The 24,323-nt window shown below is 42.0% G+C and overlaps 1 protein-coding gene across 5 annotated transcripts in view; it reads right to left on the bottom strand.

Moving 5' to 3' along the window:
- Positions 1-24,323, bottom strand: part of agrn (agrin) — a 239,818-nt gene that overhangs the window by 138,616 nt on the left and 76,879 nt on the right. For 4 of the 5 annotated variants that reach the window (XM_072366885.1, XM_072366887.1, XM_072366886.1 and 1 more), the window contains exon 3: positions 2,391-2,429. In XM_072366885.1, coding sequence (XP_072222986.1) covers positions 2,391-2,429 — 39 coding nt within the window. Of the gene's footprint in view, positions 1-2,390; positions 2,430-6,407; positions 8,555-24,323 lie in introns of those variants that run through there. The other variant, XM_072366889.1, reaches the window with a different exon arrangement.

Below are 24,323 nucleotides of genomic sequence, written 5' to 3'. Positions count from 1 at the left end.
GGGAGCCATTCTCTGTGATTTTGCTTTTGGAAAAGGATTTTCCTTTTGGAACAAGGACCCTGAGACTGAGTTTAAGAGGTGACTCCATTCTGTTCAGTTACAACTATATTTGGCAGAAATGGCCAATACACCATGAGCTGAACATTAACTTAACAGATGTCTATAATGGCCTAATTCCTAAATTCTTTCTTGAGTGTGTCTGGACATTTACAGCTTTTGGCCAAAATCTTATTCATTAAGCATTGCTCTTTGTTAACCCCCATTTCCAAAGTCCAATACTAATCCGTCAAGCTGCAAATTCTATGAGCTTTCTAGCTCAGACCAAATATGCAATAACTGTTTTATTATCAGGAGACGACAGGCAATAATGACTGAGCCAAGCAACTGCTTCTTTGAGCATTTCAAAGAAAGCGCCTAATTAACAGCTGCTTTGTAACTTGTGTCACTTTTTTTGACGGGTGATTATAGGCCATTCATCGGGGAGGTTCTGTCAGCAGTGTGTAGGCAGTTTACACTTTGCTCATGTTGTGTCAAACCTGCATTTTTTGCAGCAAGTCCCAAGATTCTCTCACTCTAATTTGCAGAACAAACTCCTTCACTTCATGGAGATCTCCTCGCGTTAATAAGGACATGTCATCATCGGCATTTCAGAGACAAACTAAGCTGTTTAAAAATGCAGGGTCCTTGGTATCTTGTCTGTGATTTCCTGTAATTAAGTACTGGGGAGCGCAGCGACCTTGGCTCCGAGGACAAGTTCAGTAGAACAAGCCCTGTGCTCTTTGGAGCAGATTTGAATAATGGCAGAGCTATATTAGCCCTCTGCTTGTCGGTAGCATCTTCTAAATCACCACTCCACTACTACTGAAATCGTACGTCTCCAAAAAGTGGCCTACTGTCGTATTTGGGCCAACACTAATTGTCTCACTAATCTCTTCAGCGTTAAATGACCCAGAGAAACTGCATCCCACAGGGCAGGCTTACCCCACTGATTGGAGACTTTGCTTTTTGTTTTGCCCGGCATATTAAAACAGCAGAGACTGCTGGTGGAAACCCTACAGAACTATTGGAAATGTAATTAAGGGCTAGCAGCAGCTTTTAAACGGTTGACTAGTGCAGAAACAAACTGTGCCCTTCAGCCAGCAAAAACTTTAATACATGGGAAATGAGTGGCTCAATCGATAAACTGGGCCTTATTTCTTTTGTAGGGGAAAATTCAATGGCAGACAGAAATGGACTGCTTCACTGCTTGAATACTGCTTCTGCTTTCCAAGTGGAGAGCCGCATTTCATGGCAATTTTTCTTCAGAAACAAACACACACAGACCTGTCTGTAAGATAATCAGTTATAAAGACGATTCCATCTGTCATTAGAACAAAAACAAGTAGATCCCGCACACTGTGCTGACTGAGATTGAATCTTCAGTGTCTTGTGATGTAGCATAAACTGGAAAAAATAAATTCCGGTTTTGAGGTGAGGCAGAACTAAAAAAAAAATGCTCCAAACATATAGAATTATTTGTTGAAGCCAAATGCATCAGCCATTTTACATTGACAGTGAACAGCCTATTGTCGCGGCCCGACAGTCTCTCGTATGATACATTTTTTAAGCTGACATCTTTCATAAATTGTTTTTCCAAACAAACTGGCTTATGGAGTGAGTGATTGAACAATTATCAGAAACAGATTCAGTGAGCACACACTGTGGTCTTTTGTCCCTTTTATCAGTCGGACCCGGGATCATTAGAAACATTTTCTTTTCATGCTTCCTCCATCCACACCTCTGCCTTTGTAGCCCGCACACATGCAGGGTGATACAACACCTTCAGAACTAGTGGGACGTCATCCCTGACTATTTGTCAGGGTAAGAAAAGGGGAGAAAAAAACCCATAAAACATACAAGAAAAACAGGTGTTTTCCACCAAAGCTTGCCAACTTGAAATAAACTGTCGCTTTTTAAAAAAAAATAATTGACGAATTGGATTGTATATAAAGGTAACAAGGCGAGATAACAGTGCAGCTCCATACTCCTGGGCTACAAACCCCCAGCAGGCTAAAGTAACATTGAATACCCATGAAAAAAGGGAGGTGTATTATCCTATTAGACCCTATCAGAAGGATATGAATGCTGCTGTGGTAGCAGATACTGAACATCAGCCCAACAAGCTATGTGGTGCAGTTCAAATCAAGTCATCAAAAGATCCTTCTTACATCAAAGCCCTGCGCAGACCTGGCCACGTGCCTGCCATACCAACAGAGTAGAGACAAAAAAGTGCACAGACGGTTGCCCACTTCAAAGGCAGAAATCCGCTATCTCTGGTCATTATTCGCAGGCAAACCCCAGAAACACAGCGGAAGACCAAGGTTAGCGGAGAGAAACCAACGAGGACTTACCATCGGGAGGCTGGGTCAGAGCGAAGAGAGGCGGTTTGTCTGAAAGAGATAAAAGAGGAAGAGAGAGAAATAGGTTAGTTTTGGGGAAATTCTGCAACTTCCCACGGGTAAAACCCAAGATACTGAGTAGTAACAAAAGACAAATTTTGACTTTGGGCTTTTCAGTCTTAACACATTTGAAGTCAACCCTGAAGGGATCAAGTTGAGCTAATCGGACAGGAGTGCATTTCAGCGATATCAGTTTCATCACTGTTCTGTCATTCATGGCTTCTATGGTCTAATCATTCCAAACCACACTGCATGACTTTTGATAAGAGCATATGTGAATCGAGAACACAGGGATCTGATTTTGTTTTAAGATGAAACGTGTGAGACAATACACACACATTCCCTTCTCTCGGTCCTTGCAGTCAGATGCCGAATAAATCAGAATATTTCTCCTCAATACATCAAATGACATCATGCTACTCTCCTGGTCAACACCCAGCAGACGATGACATAAGGCTTGTAAGTTCATGGGAACAATAAAACATGTAAAACCTGCAGTTTCAAATGACTACAACATTCAGCAGGTAACCCGAATCCTTTGCAGCTTTATCAACTTCCTCAGAAACACTTAATGTATGAAAAAGAAGTTTGTTTTAACCTTACTTAGCAGAGAAATAAAAAAGGGAGTATTGTTCAAGGCAAAACTGAGTAAAAACAGAGAAAACAATTCTTACCAACAGTCATTTTCATTGCTGTTAAATCCCATGATTGTTTTTCAACAACAAAATAGGAAAATAGTGAAAAAGCTATTTCCCAGAGCCTTAGGAGATGTCTCAAATTGTTCATATTCCCAAACAATTGGATTTTTAAAGAAGTGTTATTTCCAAAATTAAGCTGCCAATGTTCCCATTTGAGTGGATGCAACCAGAAAAAGTTAGCTGAATACAAAATAGCCTATTCAAATTGCTGTAGATTATTATTCAGTGGATGGAATAACTGATTAACAATGAATCATTTCAGCAGTGAACAGAAAACATCAAGTAGGATAATTGTGTATGCAGACAATATATCATGTAATTATGGGACTATATATGGCACCAACATAATGTAAGAAAGCACTGTTAATTGCATTTAGTTCACATAAAATTGCACCGATGTACACGCATTTTGAAGGGATTTTCACCAAATGGACTGCCTTTCATAAACACAACAGGTTTCTCAAAGTTTAATGAATTAGTAGACTGATACCAGGGCACTTGAGTACCAAGCACGACCCAACTGAACCACCATCTGCACTCTGGCAATCCCGGCTGTGTGACTCACTAGGCAAAGCCTCAGTGAGTTGTCAGAGCTGCCTGAACTGAACAAACACACCGGCATACACATTGAGAACGGCTGCACACCACCCAGACATCTCACCAAAGTCTCCACACTGTGCGAGATAATGAGGAAGATAACACACATCACATCAATTACTCCACTAACACATTTTTGTGGGGTCCCCGTCAGGCTCCTACGCTGAAGCGTTTCTCAGGACTTTTGCGATGCCAGTCGGCATCCCGAGACACAGCTGAGTTTTAAATTTAGGCTCACTTAAAATTGCTTGTCAACAGTCAGGTCTTCAGGGGAGAAGGAGGAAAATGTGTGTGTGTGAGAGAGAAAGAGAAAAAAAAGTGGAGAGCACAGAGGCAAGGTTGGTGCTAGAGGTGAAAAATGAATTGTCTGCTGAAGCTCTTTCCCAGTCAGTCATGACAGTAACTGATTTTCATCTATGAGGGATTTCAAGAGTGCACATAAAATGAGGAAAAAAGAAAATGGCATGAGGAGGATGTAGGGGAGAATCTGGAATCTGCAGGCTGTACCTCCTTTCTCACTTTTTGTAAGCATGTCTAAATATGCACAAACAAACATAACAGATAGAGACGTATTGTCACGCGAGGCGAATCAGAAAGAGCCTGAGAGAGAAGGTGTAGTGCAAAGTGGGCCGAGACGCAGGGCGTAGCTAAACGGTTTCTTCAAATTTCCATAATGAAAGGACAAGATAAGGTCTCTCCATAAACATATCTGCCACTTCCATCTCCCTCTGCACCTGGCAAAGCCTGCGTGAGTTCCCGTGCCTGTGTGAATGTCACAACACGGCCATCATTCACCTTATATCTTCGGCAAATCAATAAGTGTCTGACAGTGACATTTACCCACGTGCAGGAGAGGGTGTGTGTGTATATACATCTTTGTATGTGTGTCACCTTCCCCTTAGCTGTGGCTGATGTATGGCTGTGCAGAATGATGAAGTGAGTGTACGTCCATGTGATGGGCTTTATCGGCAGGGAGAAGAATTTAGAGGGGGAGGGGATACAAACTGTGTGCGTATGTATGGCTATGCCTCATCCCATATGGTGACAACAGAAATTGTGAATCTGACGCTGACTCTTCTAACATTCCTTCCTCCAAATACATACACACACACCACCACTACTGGCACTATCACTATCCCATCCAGCTGTCCTTGTGGCCACATGGTGAGGGCTCTTGGCAGCATAATAGAGCCCCTTTCAGCTCATCAATTTCTCCAGAGCACATTTCTTTTCATTTGGCCATATGAGAGGTGAAGATTGACTTGCTTTAACCGAATCTGTATTCAATTCTAACAGTATCCATCTGGCTCACACTGAGTGAGAAACGGTGAGGCTACAAATGACCTATACTCCTACAGAGAACCTGCGACCCCAAGTTGGAGCGACAGGGAATAACTGACAGAGACGACAGAAAAACACAGGCCTAAAAAGAAAGGCAGACAAGCTTTGACAAATGCAACAATGTGCAATCTTCTTTGTGAGGACTTTACCCTGTGAAAAGTCAACAGTTACATATCGGACAGGACAGAAACCAAGCAATAACAGGTTGACATGTAATGATAACCAGGGCTAAGAGAATTCACAGTGCAATTTTCCCTCAAATTATTGCAGGAAATCCACTTCAACCTACATAAGCTAGCATTTAAAAAGTACCATTGCTGCAATTAATGACCAAATTTAGTTACCTATTATAATCTGCAAGTGATTATGAGGCACAAGGCTTGCATAAGTAATAGCCCACTTTGTAGAATTGAGAAGATTTCACCTTTAACACAGTTTTAATGGGCAAAGCAGTGAGAAACAGACTTGTTTAAATCTCTCGGAGTGAGGAGAATGAATAAGTCAGCATTAAAATGTAGAGCTGAACATGTCGGAGTTTACTGGTAGCGTAATAAAAGAAAAAAGGCAGCAAATTTTATCAAGGTGCTTTTGAAAGCACCTACTGGCCCTTTTTCTGAATATTAAACAGTTGGGTATTGTGTCTTTGATCTTTAATATATGCAGTCACTGTCCAAACAACAACAAACAAAGCTTAATTTCCGTACCGGAACCAGGACTTGAAAGTGATTCCAGTCATGGATGTTAATGCAAGATAAACCAAACAAAGTAAATCAACTCTTCTCTCACACAACACCCACCATCAAAACTGCTGTCAGAAACTGAGCAGCTACTATCATTTCAATTGCAACGAGAGATTTTGCTAAGGGAGGAGATGACAGAAGGACAGGCTTTTCCAAAGCAAAAGACAACTTTTTCAGCCACCAAAGGCTTTTAATCGACATTTAATACTTCAAAGTAAATGCCAAGGCTTCACATAGGAGATACGAAGCAGTCTTAGAAGCCTGCACAGAGAGTATGTAGGATGGAGGGTTGTTACTTTATCTGTCCTGATGCTCCTACTTCAAGGGCAGATAAGGCTGTTATGAATCTGTTATGGTTTAAGTGTACTGTTGGCTTTGAATCTTGCTTCAACAAGTACATTTAATGCAAATACTGTGTAGTATGGGTCATGAAGATTTTTTTCCAGCTAAATTCTGTGGCAAAAGCACCACCGATACTTTAGGAGTATTTTCGATTGCTATGAAAAATCTACTCATTCACCTGATAAGAAAATGCAGGGAAATACAGTTAAGTGCAGAGAGTTAAAATAAGTGCTTCAGATGAACAGACGTACAGTTATTGAGGAACAGGAGCACGGCGAAGCCCAGAGTAGATGTGGCCAACAGGATAAGACAGATGTTGCAGGGGATCATGAAGTAGCGCACCACCAGTGACACTTTGTGCTGGTACCTGCGGTCCCGCTCTGGTGCTGGTGGCGACGGATAGTGGCACCCGCTCATGCTCCACTCCAGTGACCCCCTCCCCTCCAGTGTGGAGGAGATGACGGGACGAGGAGTGCGCCGAGGGGTGCCCAGAGACCCGTTGGAAAAAATGTTGGCGGTGGGGTGAGGCCTGACGATGGAGAAAACGAAAAAATAAAACGCAAAGAAGATGAGTAATGGTGGCTGTTTCAGCTGTGGTTCCAGCTGTGCACCGTGGTAGGGACCGGGTGATTGCTTCTGTCAGAGAATCGCAGCAGAAAGCTTTCAGTGGTTTGCAAGCAGCTCATTTTTAGAAATAATGACATCCATATGGGTAAAGGGCAGACAAGGGGAGAGGGACACTGGACTCCTACAGCCCCCCACCTGTCCACACAACCTCCATTCTGCTGTGCCCGCTGGGAAAAAGACAAACTAATGGGAATTTAATGTGCAAGTACGTGTGTGTGTTATGAAGTGGTATATACTTAAAAGGCAGACATGTGTGTGGATTTAAGTGGGTGGTGATAATGTGTTTGACAATGTGCGTTAGAGCGCTTTTGGCATGTTTATGCGTGAGATGCACCAAAGCTAGAAATGTGTGTGTTAGGATGTGGGTGTTCTGGATTGTCAGATATCCACAAGGAAATCTTCAACAGCAGACCAAAAGTAAATCCAAACAAGGAATCCGCTCTTTTCCACTGGATGACCCTGACTGGTAATTAGTCGAATGCGGAGGAGGTCAGGGGATGCCAGCTCCTACAGCATCCCTCTGTTCTCTTGTCCAAAGCCTTCCAGAAGAAGCCAAGGTCTTATGCTCACAGAAAATGTGTATTTCTAGTGAGGTGATGGTTTTCATCTGTTTCAGCTTCCCTGTGGCTGTTTTCCTCTTTACCAATGATCAGCCCAGTGCGCCTTCTTAAACTCAACACAACTCTTTGTATCCAAAGGATTGGCTTTTTTTGGCTTATGTTATTGTCCACAACATATAGAATCCCTCCAAACCTGACGCTGTAACCGGAGCAACTTGTATCTGCTGGAGCGTGATTAGGAGGAAGACTGGAAAGCAGCTGAATGCCTCACGATAAACCACATGCTCCCAGAATCACGGAGAGGGCTTGTTTTTCCTTCTCGTTTCTCCAGCGTCTCTGTCACTCCTCCGTGATTCAATACCCTTTATTTCAAGTTAGTCTCATGGAGGGGGTTAGCAGCCACACCCCCCACTCTAACCCCGCTGGTACGCTGGGGCCAAAAGCAGGTCAAAGGAGGCAGCGGAGAGGGGAGAAAAGTTAGAGAGGCAAGCAATCGCGATCCCAACTCAGCCTGTCAGTCCACAGCTGTCTTCTCCAACAAGCAGCCACAGATTAGCGGCAAAATCCAAAGACTGTATAAACTTAAAGAAAAAAGTGGAGAAAAACCTTCATGAGATCAGAAATCACTCAAGATGCTCAAGGCAAAAATTCACTGGGCTTTATCCCCCTTTTGTCAGCAGTATGCTTAGAAAATTCTAGTCAAATAATGCGTTCTGATCCTCACAAGAAATCAGGCAATTTACTTCAGTTTTGCCTCTCAGGAAAGAACTTGCCCTGTTTTTTTCTCTCGTTCTCTGATTTGCCGTCTCAAGCCTCACGCATCCAGTCCCTTTTTCAGATGGACGTCTTAGTCCAGAGGTGCTCCCAATGTCCCAGCCACGAGATATTCAGCTCCTGCCGCTCCTCCGTGTGGATCCGACACTCATCGGCTGCCAAAAAAAACAAATTAGGCTGCGGGTATTCATAGCGTGCTTAATCCCCAGGCAGCAGGTAGTGGTCCCTGTGTCAGCGCACTCAAATGAGCCAGCTGAAGCAGGGACGAGTGTCAATGAGAGTAGTCAGTGGACACACCGAGAGAGACAGAAAGTAAACGAGAGGGAGGAGGAGTGTTGGCAAAAGGAAAAGCAGATCCTGACACTTCGGTCCACCTCTTTTTTTCTTTTGGTGAAAACAGCAGCGACATGTCACTGGCTACCCAAACACTCTCCTCCAGAGCGCTCCTCTCGCAGCCCTCAGCAGGCGGAACGGATGAGCGCATAACGAGAGAGTGAGAGAGAGAGAGAGAGAGAGAGAGAGAGAGAGACGTGGGGGGAGTGGATGAGGGGCTGTCTTAAACAAAGGCAGAGGGGAGGAGGGGTTGGAATTGAGTGAGGGAATAAGAGAAAAAAAAAAGAAAACAAGCAAGAATAAAGGCTTTGGGGAGTAGTACTCGATTCCTGTCAAAGTAGGGAGGGGGTGCAGCAACAGTGCAGCAGCAAAACAAAAGAGGGCCACAGACTTGGGAGATGTCAACCAACTCCTCCATTTGTTTATAGCCTAATCAAAAGAAAGTCTCTTCCAAAAGAGCTGGAGAATTTCCACAAAGATTTAATGAGGGAAACTAAGAAAAAATAGGCCTACAGACGGTGGGGTGGGGGGGCAAACTTAAATACATTAAAGTCAGTCAGGAATTGAGGCTCCAAACAGCCTTAACCCACTAGTTTATGGCCGATATGGGCAAGAAAGCCTGAGAAACTCCCCATGCACTCCACGTTAACAAACCAATATTCAATTAATTAACCTTTAGGGCTTTTTTGTCTGACTCTTTCACACTATGAATAGGTGTTTTGTTTTTTTTCCCACGTTAAATAATATGGCAAAAGATGAATGATCAACAGACCTGGAACACGATCTAAAGCTGAAACATTTTCATTTATTTCACAGAGGTCAATTTTTCCTCAGTTTCAATAGCAATGCATCATTGTTTTTGTATAGCGTGATAATGAGGTCAGAAGAGTTGGGTGGTTATAAATGTCTCGGCAAGACCCTGCATTCGATGTCTACTTTGAAGAAACTGAAAAGCAGCAGATGCAAGGCGGTATCTATCATCAATTATTTATGGTTTTTTCACTGTCTCTATCTGTGTCTCCATCTTTTCCATTCACTCCCCCCCCCCACTCTGGGATTTACACAAATGTGCTCATACACGTAAACACTAACACAGATGCATGGAGCGGTTGCATCCACGGAGGAACTGTGCGAGCACACACAGGCACACGCCTGCCATTTCTGTATGATAGAAACAAGCCCATGCACATAACAAAATAACTCATTTTTGTCTCCATTTGTTCGCAGCCAACAAACAAACACATCACAGTACAATCTGAAAAAAACACACACAAACAGGTTGGTGATCTTACTTCCACCCAAAGTCATTTATCTCTTTCGACAGTGTGTTCATTCCCAGACCCAAGCTGAGCTCAGTGGGGGAGACTCTAATACGAGGGGCACTGGGTTTTTAGACTGCCCGCTGAGGGTCATAAGTTCACCCCCCTCATCAGCAATCTTGCCACCCAGAGGTACCTCCCCCCTCTCAGCTCCTTCCATACATGATACCCCAGACAGTCCACTTCAACTCTCATTTTGCACAACAAAACCTGATTGATGGGCTCACTGAAAAGAAAAAAAGGAAACAGCTGCTTTCTCATTTGTTGCCCCTCTCTTTTCTGTCTTATCTGTAACTGAGTCTTTATCACCATGTGTGCTGTCAATTTGGACTTAGGGTGCAGGAAAGGCATGAAATAATTACAATACTAAGTAGAGCACACCTCAAACATCATCTTAAGTTATGAGTGAATGCCAAATTCTCACAGCAGAGGGCACTAAGGAGTCATTCTTGCACCCTTCTCTGCTGCCACGACCCAAATAAAATCTTCCATTGACATCAAAGCTCAGCTGCTTTGATCCATTTTTAATGCCACAAGTATCTCACAAGGTTAACATCTCTGTCTGAATGCTTTGAAATAGCAATTTCCATTAATGAGCCAAAGGAGCTGCTCTCTTGTTTAATGGTCTGGCAGAAGCGGCATGTCTGTGCATATGCACATGTGTGCGTGAGCGTGCTAGTCTTTATGCAGAGGGTGAGAAATTTGTCATGTTCAATAACTGATTTGTAGTTATCCTTCAATCAGACTATGTGTGTGTGTGTGTGTGATTGTGAATGTGTGCCTGAGCAGTGGCAGCGCACATCCCAGTCTTCTGGCTGGCCGGCGCTCACCAAATTGATCTAAAGGAAAAACAGTTGCTGCTCTTGCAGAATGACAATTTTTCTCACAAAAGCCAAAGGGATTATAGAGTGAAAAGAGAAAAAAGAAAAGAGACTGTTACAACTGAGATTTACTGATTAACATTAAAGCAAGAATGGCAAAAATTTCTCTCATTGTGTGTCGTCACTTATTTCTCATACACTACATTTCAGCCGTACTACCATGGGATTAAGGGTCAGATCAGGTTTGGTGTCTAAGCACTATTATGGGATTCATGCTCTGATAGTGAAAGCATTAGCTCTCTATGTGCCACTTCTTTAATGGATATAAACTCTAACTACCTATTTGACATGATTAAGTAAGTTTTAACAGGCAGTACATATGCTCTTGCTGTGGTAAAGCAAAACCCAGCCATCATCTGCAGAACTCTTTCCTGCTGGCAGCAATCAAAGAACTGAATTGCAAATTTGCATAAGCAACATTTTAACAGAGGAGCTCATTCACCGAAGTTAATTTGTACAAGATGATAAAGGTGACTAAACATCCAGTGGATTAATTCCTAACAAAACTGCATTTGTATCTCCAGACAAATTTAATACAAGAAAAAGCCATTCAACCTGCTTCGACGACATTAAAGGTTTAGTTTTCTGTCTCTCTGTCTGGGTACGATACTTTCTCAAGATGACTAACAGACAGAACTGTCAGAACTATCACGGATCATGGAGTAAGTACTTCTTCAGCTGAATCTTTTATCAAATAATGTGTTGTGGGAAAATAGCCTGTAAAGATCTATCGCTAAATGCATCAACAACAGCTTTGTCTGGTAGGGTGTGTGAAAAACATTCTCCCTTCGATGAATACACTAAAACCCCATTAGAGTGGGATTCGGTCCATTTTTCAAAGCTGGAGCTATCAAAAGCGAAGCTGTTGCCTTCACTAATGGCATTAGAGATCATTCTTTCCTGCTGTCCGTTGTAAATGAGTGTTTTAATGATGTTGATGAAAAGAATGAAGTCTGTTAAAATTTAGAACAGATTTGGTAATTGTATGCACTAAAGTCCGTCCACTTGCCCACTCAACTATTCATGTCTGCCTCATTTCCAAGATAGTAAAGTGTATTACTTGTCATTTTGTGTTTTATGTTTGTGCATGTAAAAATATATGGAGGATAAGAAATCAGCTGCAGTGGGTTATTTCCGCCTTATAGGCACTATTGATGAATATTTCCTGATGTGTACTGTTCACAATAACATCAGTGGTATGACACGTCATGTAAATGTATCTACTTTTTCTACGAACAATGTATTCGGGACACAAATTCTACTTTCAGGGACATTTGGTGGACATCAAAAGGCCATGTTGAATTCTTCGTGTGCATCGAGCCGTGCAGCTGCGCCGGTGGATGGAAGCCCAGACTCCTCATCCAGTGGGCCATGGCAGTGAGATGCTAGCAGGTGGGCCAATTGTCTTTCTACGGCATTAACTCCAATCATCATAAGTCAGACTTTGTTGCACTGTCCAACAGATTCCCAGACTTCCCAGTCATCAGGCCTCCAAGCTGAGCAGTACTCATTTGACAATGTAGAGGTCAGTGCCTCTGACAGATGTGTGTGGCTAATAGCGTTGACCTCTGCAAGAGGTGGCCCACAAGGATAAAATCAACATGCTTCTCTGACAATAAAGTGTTATTATGGCAACCCCTAAATCAATACAACAACAGATGGATAAAAATACAACTGATTTCAGTGAACATTCAATGCTTGTTTCACAATAAGCAAGTAACTGTGTGTGCATGGCTGGTTTGAGTAATGGATCAATTAACCCAAAGGTGCTACAACACTACATTGCAGTTTATAGGACCGTAAGGAAAAAATGTAGATGCATTAAACCATTGTGGAAGCCTTAGGAGTTTGTGCGGGATCTTACGTTCAATGGTATGTATTTTCTTATCATCTCTTTGTAAATACAGATTTTACAGTTAATAGGAGACTCCCAAATCCCAATTAATCAACAAACTGATTAAGGACACCTATGCCATTGCATTATCAGAGATGCAGCTAGTGAGCAGACGCTTGTCATTTATACCACCCCCCTCCCTCCGACTCAGTGGGTGATGGTACTATGGTCCAGCAGTGACGTAAGAGTGACGTAAGAGTGACTGAGTTCCCACTTGGTGGGCTCCACACACTGTGACTCACAATGTGACACACTGCCCAGTACTTGGTGTCACTTTGTGTCACACATTGATGACATTGAAATCCAACCCACAGCTAAACAGTCATGTTCACGAATCCTTCGATACCAGCACGTGGGTAAAAATCTGGCATTTAAGTGTTATTTAGCATTTACGGGCAGAGTATTGATAATAAGCCTGATATGTGCATGTCGTAAACAATGCTGTTTAGCTGTCCACAGAGAGGTCTTTGGTCAATATGAATCCAACTGTCTACACTCAACACTTCCAGCCACATTAGCTTCTTCCTCCCACTCCATCCCACGCTGCCCTGACCTGTTTCTCAGCCTACACTGAGCCAGCACTTTGCCCAGGGGCTGAACCAGGTCCTGTCCACTACCGGACATTCACTTCTTGTTCATAACATGAAAATAATATTACTCTCCTCAGAGCTCATCTTAAGTCAGCAGTTGCCAGTTATAGCCTGAAGGAACATGTTCTCAAGCTTGTTGCATACTCACCCTCCACCCTGTCTTTCCAGAGGTCCTAAAAATGAAGAGGAACTAATTCAGGGGAGAAATAAGTTGCTATTAAACACATCTGCTTTTCTAGCCAGTCCCTCCCGCAAATCACCACCCACAACAACAATTAGAGGATGTAATATCCTTCCCACTCCACTGCCTTGCCCTGTTTATTCAGGTCTCTAGCACCAACTATTTCCCCTTAATAGCCATGTGGGAAATTATTCCAATGGGCCGGCACAAACAGGGAAATAATGAGAGAAATGGGCAAAAGAGGAGCAACAGAAAGAAAAGGAGGGAGAAAAAGCAACCTGGGAGTTTGGCTGTTGTTTGCAAAGCTCGTGGAGAGTGACATCTCTCCATGTGGTTGGCATATGAAGCCAATTGTGGTAGTGGCGCAGGATGACTTGGAGCAGAAAATCAGAGTAGGAGTGGCTGGCTCTGACAGCCTTTACATTGGAAAGGAAAGGCTGATGGAGCTGAAGGATGATACCAATGTCACTCCCAGACCAAGTCAGCCATCTGTCATGGGAATCTGGACAGGCAACAGTGGCTCGGTCATACAAGGAAATTGGTGGGAAAATGATGATGAGCACTCGTTACTAGCTGGGAGTTGTCCTTTAAATTTAGCTCATTTTTATTAATACTTTGTGTTGATTTACATTCATAAGAAAAAGAAAGTAGACCACATTTAAATAATGAGGCTTTACTTATCAGAACATTAGGAAATAAAATCATCTGATCCCTACAAGGTCTTCATATTAGGTGTATACAACCTCAGATGAACAACAGCATATGAAATATTACACTATGGCATTATTTATTTGTCAAATAATAAGCCAAAATGCAGGTGCAGCTTGTGAAAAACTGTCTACTGTCTAGTCAGAAATTAGGAGGGTAAGTTGAAGTCAGGTGTCCTTAATCAAATGCACTTGAAAAATTCATCATTAGTTAGTTTGCTGGTCAGGAGTTAACACAATGCCAAGGAAGAAAAAGAACAGCAATGGTCTTAGAAAAGTAGTTGTTATTACTCATCAATTTCGGCAGGGCTATAAGGCCATTTCCACTATTTAGTGTCCATTATCAGACAAAATTACCAGGCGGTGAACGTCCCAGCAAGTTCACCCCAAAGTCAGACTGTTCAATGCTCAGAGAAACTTAAAAAAATTCCACAGTTACATCTCAGACTCAACAGGCCTCAGTTAGCTAGTTTAAATGTTACAGTTCATGACAGAACAATTGAAAAAGTATGGCTTGTTTGGAAGGACTACCAGGAGAAAGCCTCTTCTCTCTAAAAAGAACATGGCAGCACAGCTTAGGTTTGCAAAGCTGGATCTGAAAAAACCACAAGACTTCTGGAACAATGTCTTTTGGACAGATAAGACCAAAGTGGGAGCTGTTTGATCATAATACACGGTACCATATTTGGTGAAAACCGAACACAACATATCAGCACAAAAACCTCATACCAACTGTCAAACACGGTGGTGGAGGTAAGATGATTTGAGCTTGTTTTGCAGCCACAGGACCTGGACATAACACAGTCATTGAGTCCACCATGAACTCCGCTATATACCAAAGTATTCTTGTATCTACTCTCAAATATTGTACTGGTGAAGAATGAACAAGTTTACCCTGCCTTCTGCACATGTGAGGGAAGGTAATGAAATGAGTATCAACACTGAGAACGTTCAATGTGAGTCCAATGTGATGCATTCCATCAAATAGCTAAACCTTGTCCAAAATTGAATCATGCAACGGTACAATGATTCCAAGTGAAGGAGCAATTCTACGACAGAGTGGTTGAAAAAGAAAAAAATCATAGTGTTGCATGGTCCAGTCAAAGTCCAGACCTCAACCTATTTGAAATGCTTTTATGTAACCTTAAGAGATCTGTGCATAAAAAAATATCTGCAAACCTCAATGCGCTGAAGCAGCGTAGTAAAAAAAAAAAACATTATTCATATTACTGCAGCTTAAAATTGTTCTACAAGCTAAAAAATTAAGGTGTGGAGTTTTTCACACACTGCCTCCATGTGTAGGCCAAGGTTGTTGTTAAATAAATAATGGCACAATATAATTTGTCCTGTATTGTTGTTTTCATAAGGTTGCATTTCCCCAATGTTAATTGACTAGATTATCTTTTATATTTTGAAAAAAACTTAAGAACTGAAAGAGGGCATAGTTGCTTTTTGATGTGAGTGTAGATGGAGCACAGATATTTCAATAGAAGTAGAACAGTGGGGCACAAACTAGACATGACAGGACATGACATCAATACTTGAGAATTGTTTTTCATCTAAATGGTTTAGCTCAGGATCAAAGGGCTTCTGTGTGCAGAAACACATTTTCTATTAGCGTCTTTTTACAGTATGTCTCCAATTCAATGCAACCGCCTCGGCAGTTCATTTTGTGTCATTCAGAACACACTCAGCTGTGCACAGGTGCAGATTAAATAAGTTCACCCAGGCATCTGCAGATGTAAATGAAAATATAGAGAGTAGTGAAATAATACAAGAGAAATGTGTGGGAGTCCTGATTATTGACGCTGAGAAAGTTAACACTCGAGTTAAAAATCTGAGATACAACAAAATGAAGTTTTACTTACATAACGTTCAGTTAAACTTTCGTGTTACTGAGGAGCCACGGGCAGTCAATGTGTCTACCCACAGAAGGTGAAAAATTCTTCTTGCAGATAAAAGATTTTAGTTAACGAGCAGCGTGTCAGAGGTAGTGTCATTATACACATGGACTTGAAAGAGAGATCCTTTTTCAGATGCCAGCTCCATCAAAGGCCTTATGGTCCACTGCACTGTGAATCCCATGTGTCGTAAATCAATTGGCTACCAAACATTTATGGCAATTACTGTTGCCGTCACCTTTGAATAGCCAGAGCATTACATTTTAGCATTTTGACATACGCCGTATTTATAATACACAGGCAGATTTACCTGATCAGCTTTCTGTCATCCATGCTGACATTGACAAGTTTTAAACACTACAACACTTCCATTTGCATTTATACAAATTATTTTTTTTTACTGCACTTCTTTTTCTGACTTTTTTCTCAACTCCTCACTGGCAGCTGGCTGCATGTCGAGTTGAATCTTCTCAGATAGAGGGCAGAGAGAGAATATCAATTGGTGAGCAATACCTTCTTGTTGAGACGCAGCCCATAAATGAAACGACAATAAATTATTTACATGCCTAATCAGATGCCATGTGCTCAACGTATTCTCTCAAACAAGACAGCGTCTGTGCATATCCTTTTTTCCCCCTTCCTTTTGACAGGAGAGCTGCCAGACGAGGCTTGCGCCAAAAGCAGGAGCCTAATGAAAATATGGCGGCGCAATGACGAAATAGCGGTTTTCTGGCTGCAATCACGATCAGGAAAAAGAATGATCCGCTTAGCAGCAGGTACTAAAAGGCAACCTGAGTTTGTTCTGAGGCTTTTATCCCGACAGACCAAAAATAGATAGAGGAGTCCGGGTGTAAAGGCACATAACATACATGAGTAAGACCAAATCATGATGTACTGAATGCAGCGATTGCAGGACAGAAAAAATGAAAGCAATAAAGTATTCAGTCAGGAGATGCAGACAAACTTTCATGCTGAAGCCACTAAAGCATTTAGATGAATGCTCAACACCTGCAGTGTAATGCTAATCTAAGGTTTTATCTGCAGACCTCATTCAAACATCATTCAAACATCAAAACATGACAAAATCAATACAGCACAAATGTGAGCTATTATGACAGCCTGAAGCCTCAGCCCTCTGAGAAAAATGTATTCTCCTGCTTGTAGATGGTGTGCATTGCTGCATCCTAAGCTCTAAGGTTAGCAAGGTCAGTGCTGTCAGAGATAGGTTGCAGTTAGCAGGAAACCAAATCAAGAGAAGAGGGTCATTACGGTAGAGAAGGGAGCAGGGAGGAGACGATAAAGAACAATCGTCAGGCTCCTCAGCCAGCTTAAAGACTGCAATATTTCCTCCTATAACCCTGTGACCAGCTGTCTGTCAGACACAAGGCTTTAGCTGCATCCATTTCAGCAGAACAATGCTCTGAGTCTCTAAAACATACACACACACTCACACATACAGGCAATGATACAAGATAAGCAGTGTCCTGGCATTCAGACATTTGACAGAGAAAACAAAATAAAGAGACAGAAAGACACATTTCTTCTTTAAAATGCCACAAGGTGCCTGAGGGTTAAAATAAATGGACAGCTAAATTTTGCAATACGGAAGAACAAGACGGTAGAAACAGCATGGTTCAGTGGATGTTTTAGAACTCCTTTTAAAAAATTAAGACAGGAGGAAAAAAAATAGCAAGTTGCTGCACAGAGATTTCTGCAAGAGCGAGCATAAAGGACTTATGTACTCATGTTTCACGACCTCACTTCAACATTTTCACCTGCAAGACGTCATTCGTCTTACTGCAGTTTGCTGGAAAACTAAAAAACGTCTGCATAGACAAACATCTTGCCTGTTTAAGTGTCCTTGAGCAAGACTATAAACTGCATCCAGCCACTGAGTGTCGTCTTGTAGCTGAGCCTCGTTACTGTCTTCTATCTAGTATAAGGACACAAGAAAGGGGAGAATTTCTCCATTGCGATCAATAAAAAGAATATTCTTTTCCAACGCTGGGCCACAGTAGAAAAACCTCAATCATACCTTATGAGTAGATCTGATTTTAACTGCTAACTGGTGTCGGTAAAATAACGGTTCAGAGTGTCACCTATTTTAATAACTTTATATGAAATCAAGGATTTGTCCTGTGCTTGTTTGGGGCTCTTAGCTTCAGGAGGCACCGGCAGCATTGATAGCCAGTAACATTAGCATAGAAAATCAAAGATTATTGTGAATTTACTAAACCATTTTTTAATGTTTGAGTTTTGGTTAGCAAGTATTATATATATACTAGTATTATATGTATAATATCCAAAGTTACTCTCTGGTCTTGGATGTCTAGCTGACTTGACTCTCATTTAAAGCATCCTGGGATAGTTTAGGTGTCATTCAGTGAGAATAATCAACTTTATGGATAGAGGAAGAATTGGTAGATAGACAGTTTTTGCGGTAAAGGGTCATGCAAGACTCACTAAGTAATAAAATCTTTACATATAGGACAGGGAATACACAAAAAACAATGGATTTCCAAATGTCCTTTTGTCACGGATTCTCCTCTTCATCTTCATCAGCTTGAGCACAACAGCCAAGACTCAATCACGGTGAGAACAGTATGTGCTGACATGTCAACTTGTCTGTCAACCAGAAGTGGTGAGAATGGAGTCAGGGAGAGGCAGAGGAGGGCAGTGGACCTGTTTTTAGCAAGCAAACACATGACAATGATGAGCTTGGTGTGTCACTGAGGCAACAAGCGACCTCATCCATTATTCATCTGGGTAACAAACTGATAAACGAGGTAAATGAAGAGGAACAACGGCAGGGAAAACCATGCCGATGGGCAAAAAGAGACATTTAAAAGCTGGCGGCATCAGCAGCATCCTGAGACGCATATTAATCTGTGAGGTAAACAACAAGGCCTGGGCGCAGGGTCAAAGCACAGCAGCTCTCATCCATGAGCAGAGTAATGAGGGGCAAGTTCACACCTTCAGAGAATGAGATTCTGCACAGACATGCAGGTGTTACAAGAGGAATTCACATGTCTGCAGAGTCAACACGTGTAGTGCCAAGCTGTCACCTTGTCAATCACTCACCTACTATGTGCACCAAGCACCCACCGGACCCCTCACCACTGCACCAGCAGAAAACAACTGCCTTGTGCGGCACAGGTTAAAGTCTCAAACCGTTGCATCAGTCAACCAGTGCACATTCAGAGAGAATAAACGATATCCAAGGTCTCACATGTCATGCCAAATTCATGCAACACGATCTGCACCAGACAGCAGGGGGATGAATTATTGCCCTGTTGCTACGGTAACACCTCATATGCAGAAAACACCAAGCCGCGGGCTAAAAAATGGTGATTCGTGTGATTTTATTTTTCAAAAACCATTACAGTGACGACGGAGAAGTAAGGAGGAATAATGGTTGGCAGAGAAAAGGAACAAACAAAAAAAAAAAACACTCAATGTAGTAAGAACTAAAAGGGAAGAAGCAGAAATTTGCAGCAGTGCTTCAGACAATCTGGGTCACTTCTGTCACTGTATTTCTCTACAGCCAGTAGAAACAACCCATCCACCATTCATTTAATTTCCATTTCAACACCATACAACACATTTGCATTCTGTCAGTTTTCCCCTTTCCTTTCATTTCTCCACATGCTTCTATCGTTCCCGAATGATAACGTACTGTCAATTTCTACACTGGCATTGCTCAGGCTGGAACACAACACCACATGCATCCAAAGCAGGGGGACATTTTTACAATCTTCGGTTTCCTTCTCCTTCTTCACCACTCCACCTCAGGTCCCAGTCTGCCTCTTAGGTTTCCTGCAACAACACCCCCCACCACTTGATCAAATCCAGATCTTTGCCATCTGACCCTTACGAGCCCTTACCGGGCCTTGTGGCTCCCTGGGGACCTAAGGGCAGCTCATATGTCCCACCTCTCCACGGCAACAAATGAACCAGAGGCTCAATGGCTTGCCTGATTGGATGTCATGACATCTATGCTATCGTTCCTTACAGTGGAGCTCCACAGGGCCACAGCCCTTTCTGTTTAGAACATTACATTAGAGCAAAGAGGACAGATGTGTGAGTTACATTTAACAGTTTTTAAAATCAAGTTAGAAGGAGATACAGGCCCAATTCTGCCACTAGGAATGAATGTGAAAATGAATGTGAAAAAATGCTTGCCTGGACTTATCCCCCATGAGAAGTACAATGCAGTAAGAAAAAGCTAAAAAAAAAAAAAATTCAGCTTGCATTCTTAAACACTTTAAACGCTGTGAATTGGGATATTCGAAGTGCATCCATATTCATGAGGTTTTAAGCAGCCCTGTGCAAGTATTATAAACTAGTAGACCCAAAATGTCAGACTGATGAAACTGTTTTGGAATTGTGAGGATTAAAAACCTGTATGAAGTTCCCTTTTACCAACCAGGCCAGTCTGTACAGACCTATACAAAGGAATAAAAGTAGGGATCTAACACTGTAGAGCCCTGCTTTCTAAAGATGGGACACTCACTCACAGCTGTTTGTGAGAAATTATTTCATTCCAGTTGTAATCTTTGGATTTCTTTCACTTTTGAAGATTGCAGTCATTTCTGTGGAGCCAGCTGTGAGGCCCTGTTCCTTGGATTGTCTGTCTCAATAATGTTCTTTTCTTTGTCCGCTCAGCCTTGGTGGCTGTTACTGCTGATGCTGACTGCATAGCAGTTCTATTCTTATCACACAAAGCGGAAGAATCACAAACAAAGTCCAGTGCATGTGTGTTACGCTCTAGAAAAATATACTACAGACAAAGTATTATTAAAACAAAAAAAGCTTCTTGCAGGAAGAAGCCTTGCCTGTTACTACACATGAAACTGGAGTCTTGTCATCATTGTGGGGTTGCCAGGCAACCGACAAAAACTCAATTTCCATCTGTTTCCAGTCATTTTGTGAAACTAAGTTAACCAAGCTACTGGTTTAAGATTCATATTTGAGAAACAAACATAAGAGCGTTATTTTCATTAAGAAGGTGGCATTGTCATATGATTATTGACTGAAGATTTGACAAAATTATAAAATTGTAATTTTCCTGTTTTTCAATCAGATCTTACAGTCGTCACATGCTAATGATCTGCTGAAGATCAGATTGTTAGATCAGGTTGGAATTATAACAATTTAGTCAAACTATTATTTCCAAATTCAACTTAAATTACTTCTTAAATTACTAAATCCAAATTGTCGATGATTCTTTGACACTTGTTTAAGCAAATTCTCGTTTCAGCTGTACAATCTACGAGTTCGCTGAGGGGTGTCTTCTTTTTTTTTTTTTTGTGGGAATCATACTTTGAGCAGTTTCGAGATGTGTGTGATTTGGTTGGCGGTGTAGCAGTCCTGTGATTGAGAATCTAGGACAACCCCCTTAAGTGGAGAAACGGGGAGAGGGAGAGAGAGATCATCAGAGCCATTACTGTGTGATAAATGATTTGCTAGCTGGTGAGTTGCCCTGAGGGAAACATTGGGCAGAGTGCATATATGTGTGCGGTAGGCGGGGCGGTTAAACCTGAGGCTTACTTCTATCAAGATCCCAGGGCACCGACATACTCTTAATGCAATCTGTTTCATTACAAGGGGGAGGGGGGCCTGGCAGATACAACACGCACACACAACTGAACTCCAATTGTACTGAATACACTGTCTTTTTCCCATATTTGTACCCATACACATAAGCTAAACTCAGCTATGTGCAATTTCTTTCATAGAAAGGCACACAAAATCAAACTTCTCCACTTATACACACAAACCTCATCTTACACTCGCTCTCACACACACTCTGCAGGCAATCACATCTCAGGGGAAAAGGAGCTGGAGCCAAGCTCAGAGGAGGAGGCAAATTAGTGCAGAGTTGAAAGAGCAAAAGTGGTAGATGGAGAAAGATAGTGAGAAAGGGGGTGGGGTGGGGTTGTTTAGAGTGGTCCAGACTTGTGGAGTGGACCCACTGCGTCAACAGAAATAGAAGGCATGTGATGTGCGAAAATAGCAAAAGGTAGGAGAGGTGTGAAGATAGCCAGAGACAGAGATGTACTAAAAACATTCAGGAGCAGTAAGTAAAAAAAAAAAATAGGGATTAGATATTAAGAGCTTGAAAAGGGGTAAAGGAACAGAAAGGGAGAAGAAAACACAAGGGAGCTAGAATGAAACAAGGACAGAGATGGAGAGAGGGTAATAGCTGATGGGAGAGGTGCAAGCAGCTTCTGCCAAGATAGAGGAAGAACCAGAGCTGGAAAATAGGAAGAGAAATTGAGCAACATAACCCTTAAGACCCGACTGTCTGAAGAGGAGAGTCGTGTGCATTGGCTGATGTGTATGTGCACGTCTACAAAGGTACGATGTTGCACGCTGAGCTGGCAGATCTGAGAGCTGGTGTCAAGCTCCCCGGCCTGGCTAAGACCGGGAGGGAAGCATTTCTAGTGCGATAGCCCCAAGGGAAGCTCTTCTTGTTGTGGTAAGACAGCCTGCAAGCTTGTCTGGCCTCCTGGCTTCAAACTCTGGATGAAGCCCAAGAAGTGAGATGCAGCTGGATGAGCTCTGGCTCAAAGTCCGAGTACCAAATCACTGGCCAACATACATCCTGAGGTGTTACACTGCCGTGCAGGTGGAATTACTGACAGACTAAAGCAGCAAAGCTGTTTCTTTCTTAATAATCTACTTCCTGCATTTTAGTAGGCAAAAAAAATATTGCATTAATCAAAAATGAAAAGATTAATTAGCTGCTGTCCTTATGTTAGCAGTAATTGTGCTCAAAACTGGCAACGAGGGATGATAATCAAATATAAAAAAGTATTTTATAGTAAAAGGTTAACATAAGTTTGATTCTAAATCATTAAAGCCCTGTGCAGTATTATCCTGATCTTTATCCAACAGTACTTCCCCTTTTTTCCACATCTGTGATATCGAAGATGGGGTTTTAACATTAATGCAGAGAAAGCAGCAGAACAGTAGTGCTAAGATAGGATTTACTATAACATGAAAAGTTATAACTGCAGCTCAAGATCCTATATTGTTTTATCATTGTTTTGGTCCATCTTTCACCTCCCCTAGTTGAATATAAGTTCAAAGGAGTGTACTCTCAAATGATAAAAAAACACTGTGTGTTATGTCTGGCTAAACACGAAAGAGCTATGAAAGTCCAATTCAGTGCAGTCTGAAAAGCCCAGATGTCTGACCTTGGCTCAAAGCTGGATTTGGCTTCAAAGTCCAAAAAGCTGATGATGCAAGACATAACTTAGAGTAAGCTTGATCATCCATTCAGCAGAGTTTATCTTTGCTTAGTCCCATATCCCCAGGTCAATAATGTTGACTCATCGACCACCTCTCCCTCTGTTGTCGATAAAGCACACTATAGCCTTTTAGCTTCTGCTTTGGCTCTGTAAAGAACAAACAAAGAAAATCACCCCAAGGACTGATCGAGACCCAGGAAAACATGGGCTGATGCTGGTGATAAAGCTTCCTCAAAGGGCTTAACGCATACTATTTTCTTGCAGTACTTTTCCCTCTAAATACTCACACAAAAATCTGGTTGGCATTCATCCAGAGGGATAGAACGTGATAGGAGATTAACGAGGTGATGATTTGTAATCGGAAGGACCAAGATTGCTGCCAGCATAAAGAAAGAGAAATGATTTGGTGAGTCGTCCTTTAAAAGCTCTGTCGTATCGATCAGCAAATCAGCCTCCTAATAGACAGGTAGCACTCAACTCAGAGAACTAAGGCTTGGGGTGAAAGAGTCACTGAAACTGTCTAGATTATTGAAATGGACAATTAAAGCAGTCCCTCTTGGAAGATGGACATCAGAGGACAGAGTTTACACTGGACCTGTACAAACTGAAGACAGGGAGAGGAAGAATTATTTTCTCCCTCAATTTTAGAGGTACAAAAAAATAATTCACCTGAAAATCAATTTCCATCAAATCTATTACAGACCACCAATGGACTGAGGAAAAATGAAGAAGAGTCAGACCAAGGGAGACTATCGTTTCCCCTATTTATCCTTGCTGTATTCCTCTTCTCTCTTTCACTGACCAAATCATTTCCACAGCAGAGTACACTGGCCGCAAGAAGACATCTGCAGTCGATCGTGATAAACAGTCCGCATCTCTCACATTTGTTTCCTTAAAAACCACAGCGTGGCATGAGTAAAAGCTACAGCTGCTGCCCCGTCATGGGCTGCGCTCTGCATTAAATCACGACACCACGAGTTAAAGCATGTGAAGACAAACATTGGTGTTGACATTTTGGAAGAGCAGCTGTTTTTTTGTTATTGTCTTCAGTGACTCACCAGGTTTTTGTTTTAAAAATCACCCATTTTATTAGACAGAAAGCCAATTTAGGCTGTAATGGAGTAGAGAATCCTCTTTTTATTTC

Source organism: Leuresthes tenuis, unplaced genomic scaffold, assembly GCF_036924035.1.
Source record: "Leuresthes tenuis unplaced genomic scaffold, fLeuTen1.0.hap1 SCAF_16, whole genome shotgun sequence".
Lineage (NCBI taxonomy): Eukaryota > Metazoa > Chordata > Actinopteri > Atheriniformes > Atherinopsidae > Leuresthes > Leuresthes tenuis.
The sequence above is the reverse complement of the archived record's forward strand: the minus strand, read 5'-3'. Positions and strand labels throughout refer to the sequence as shown.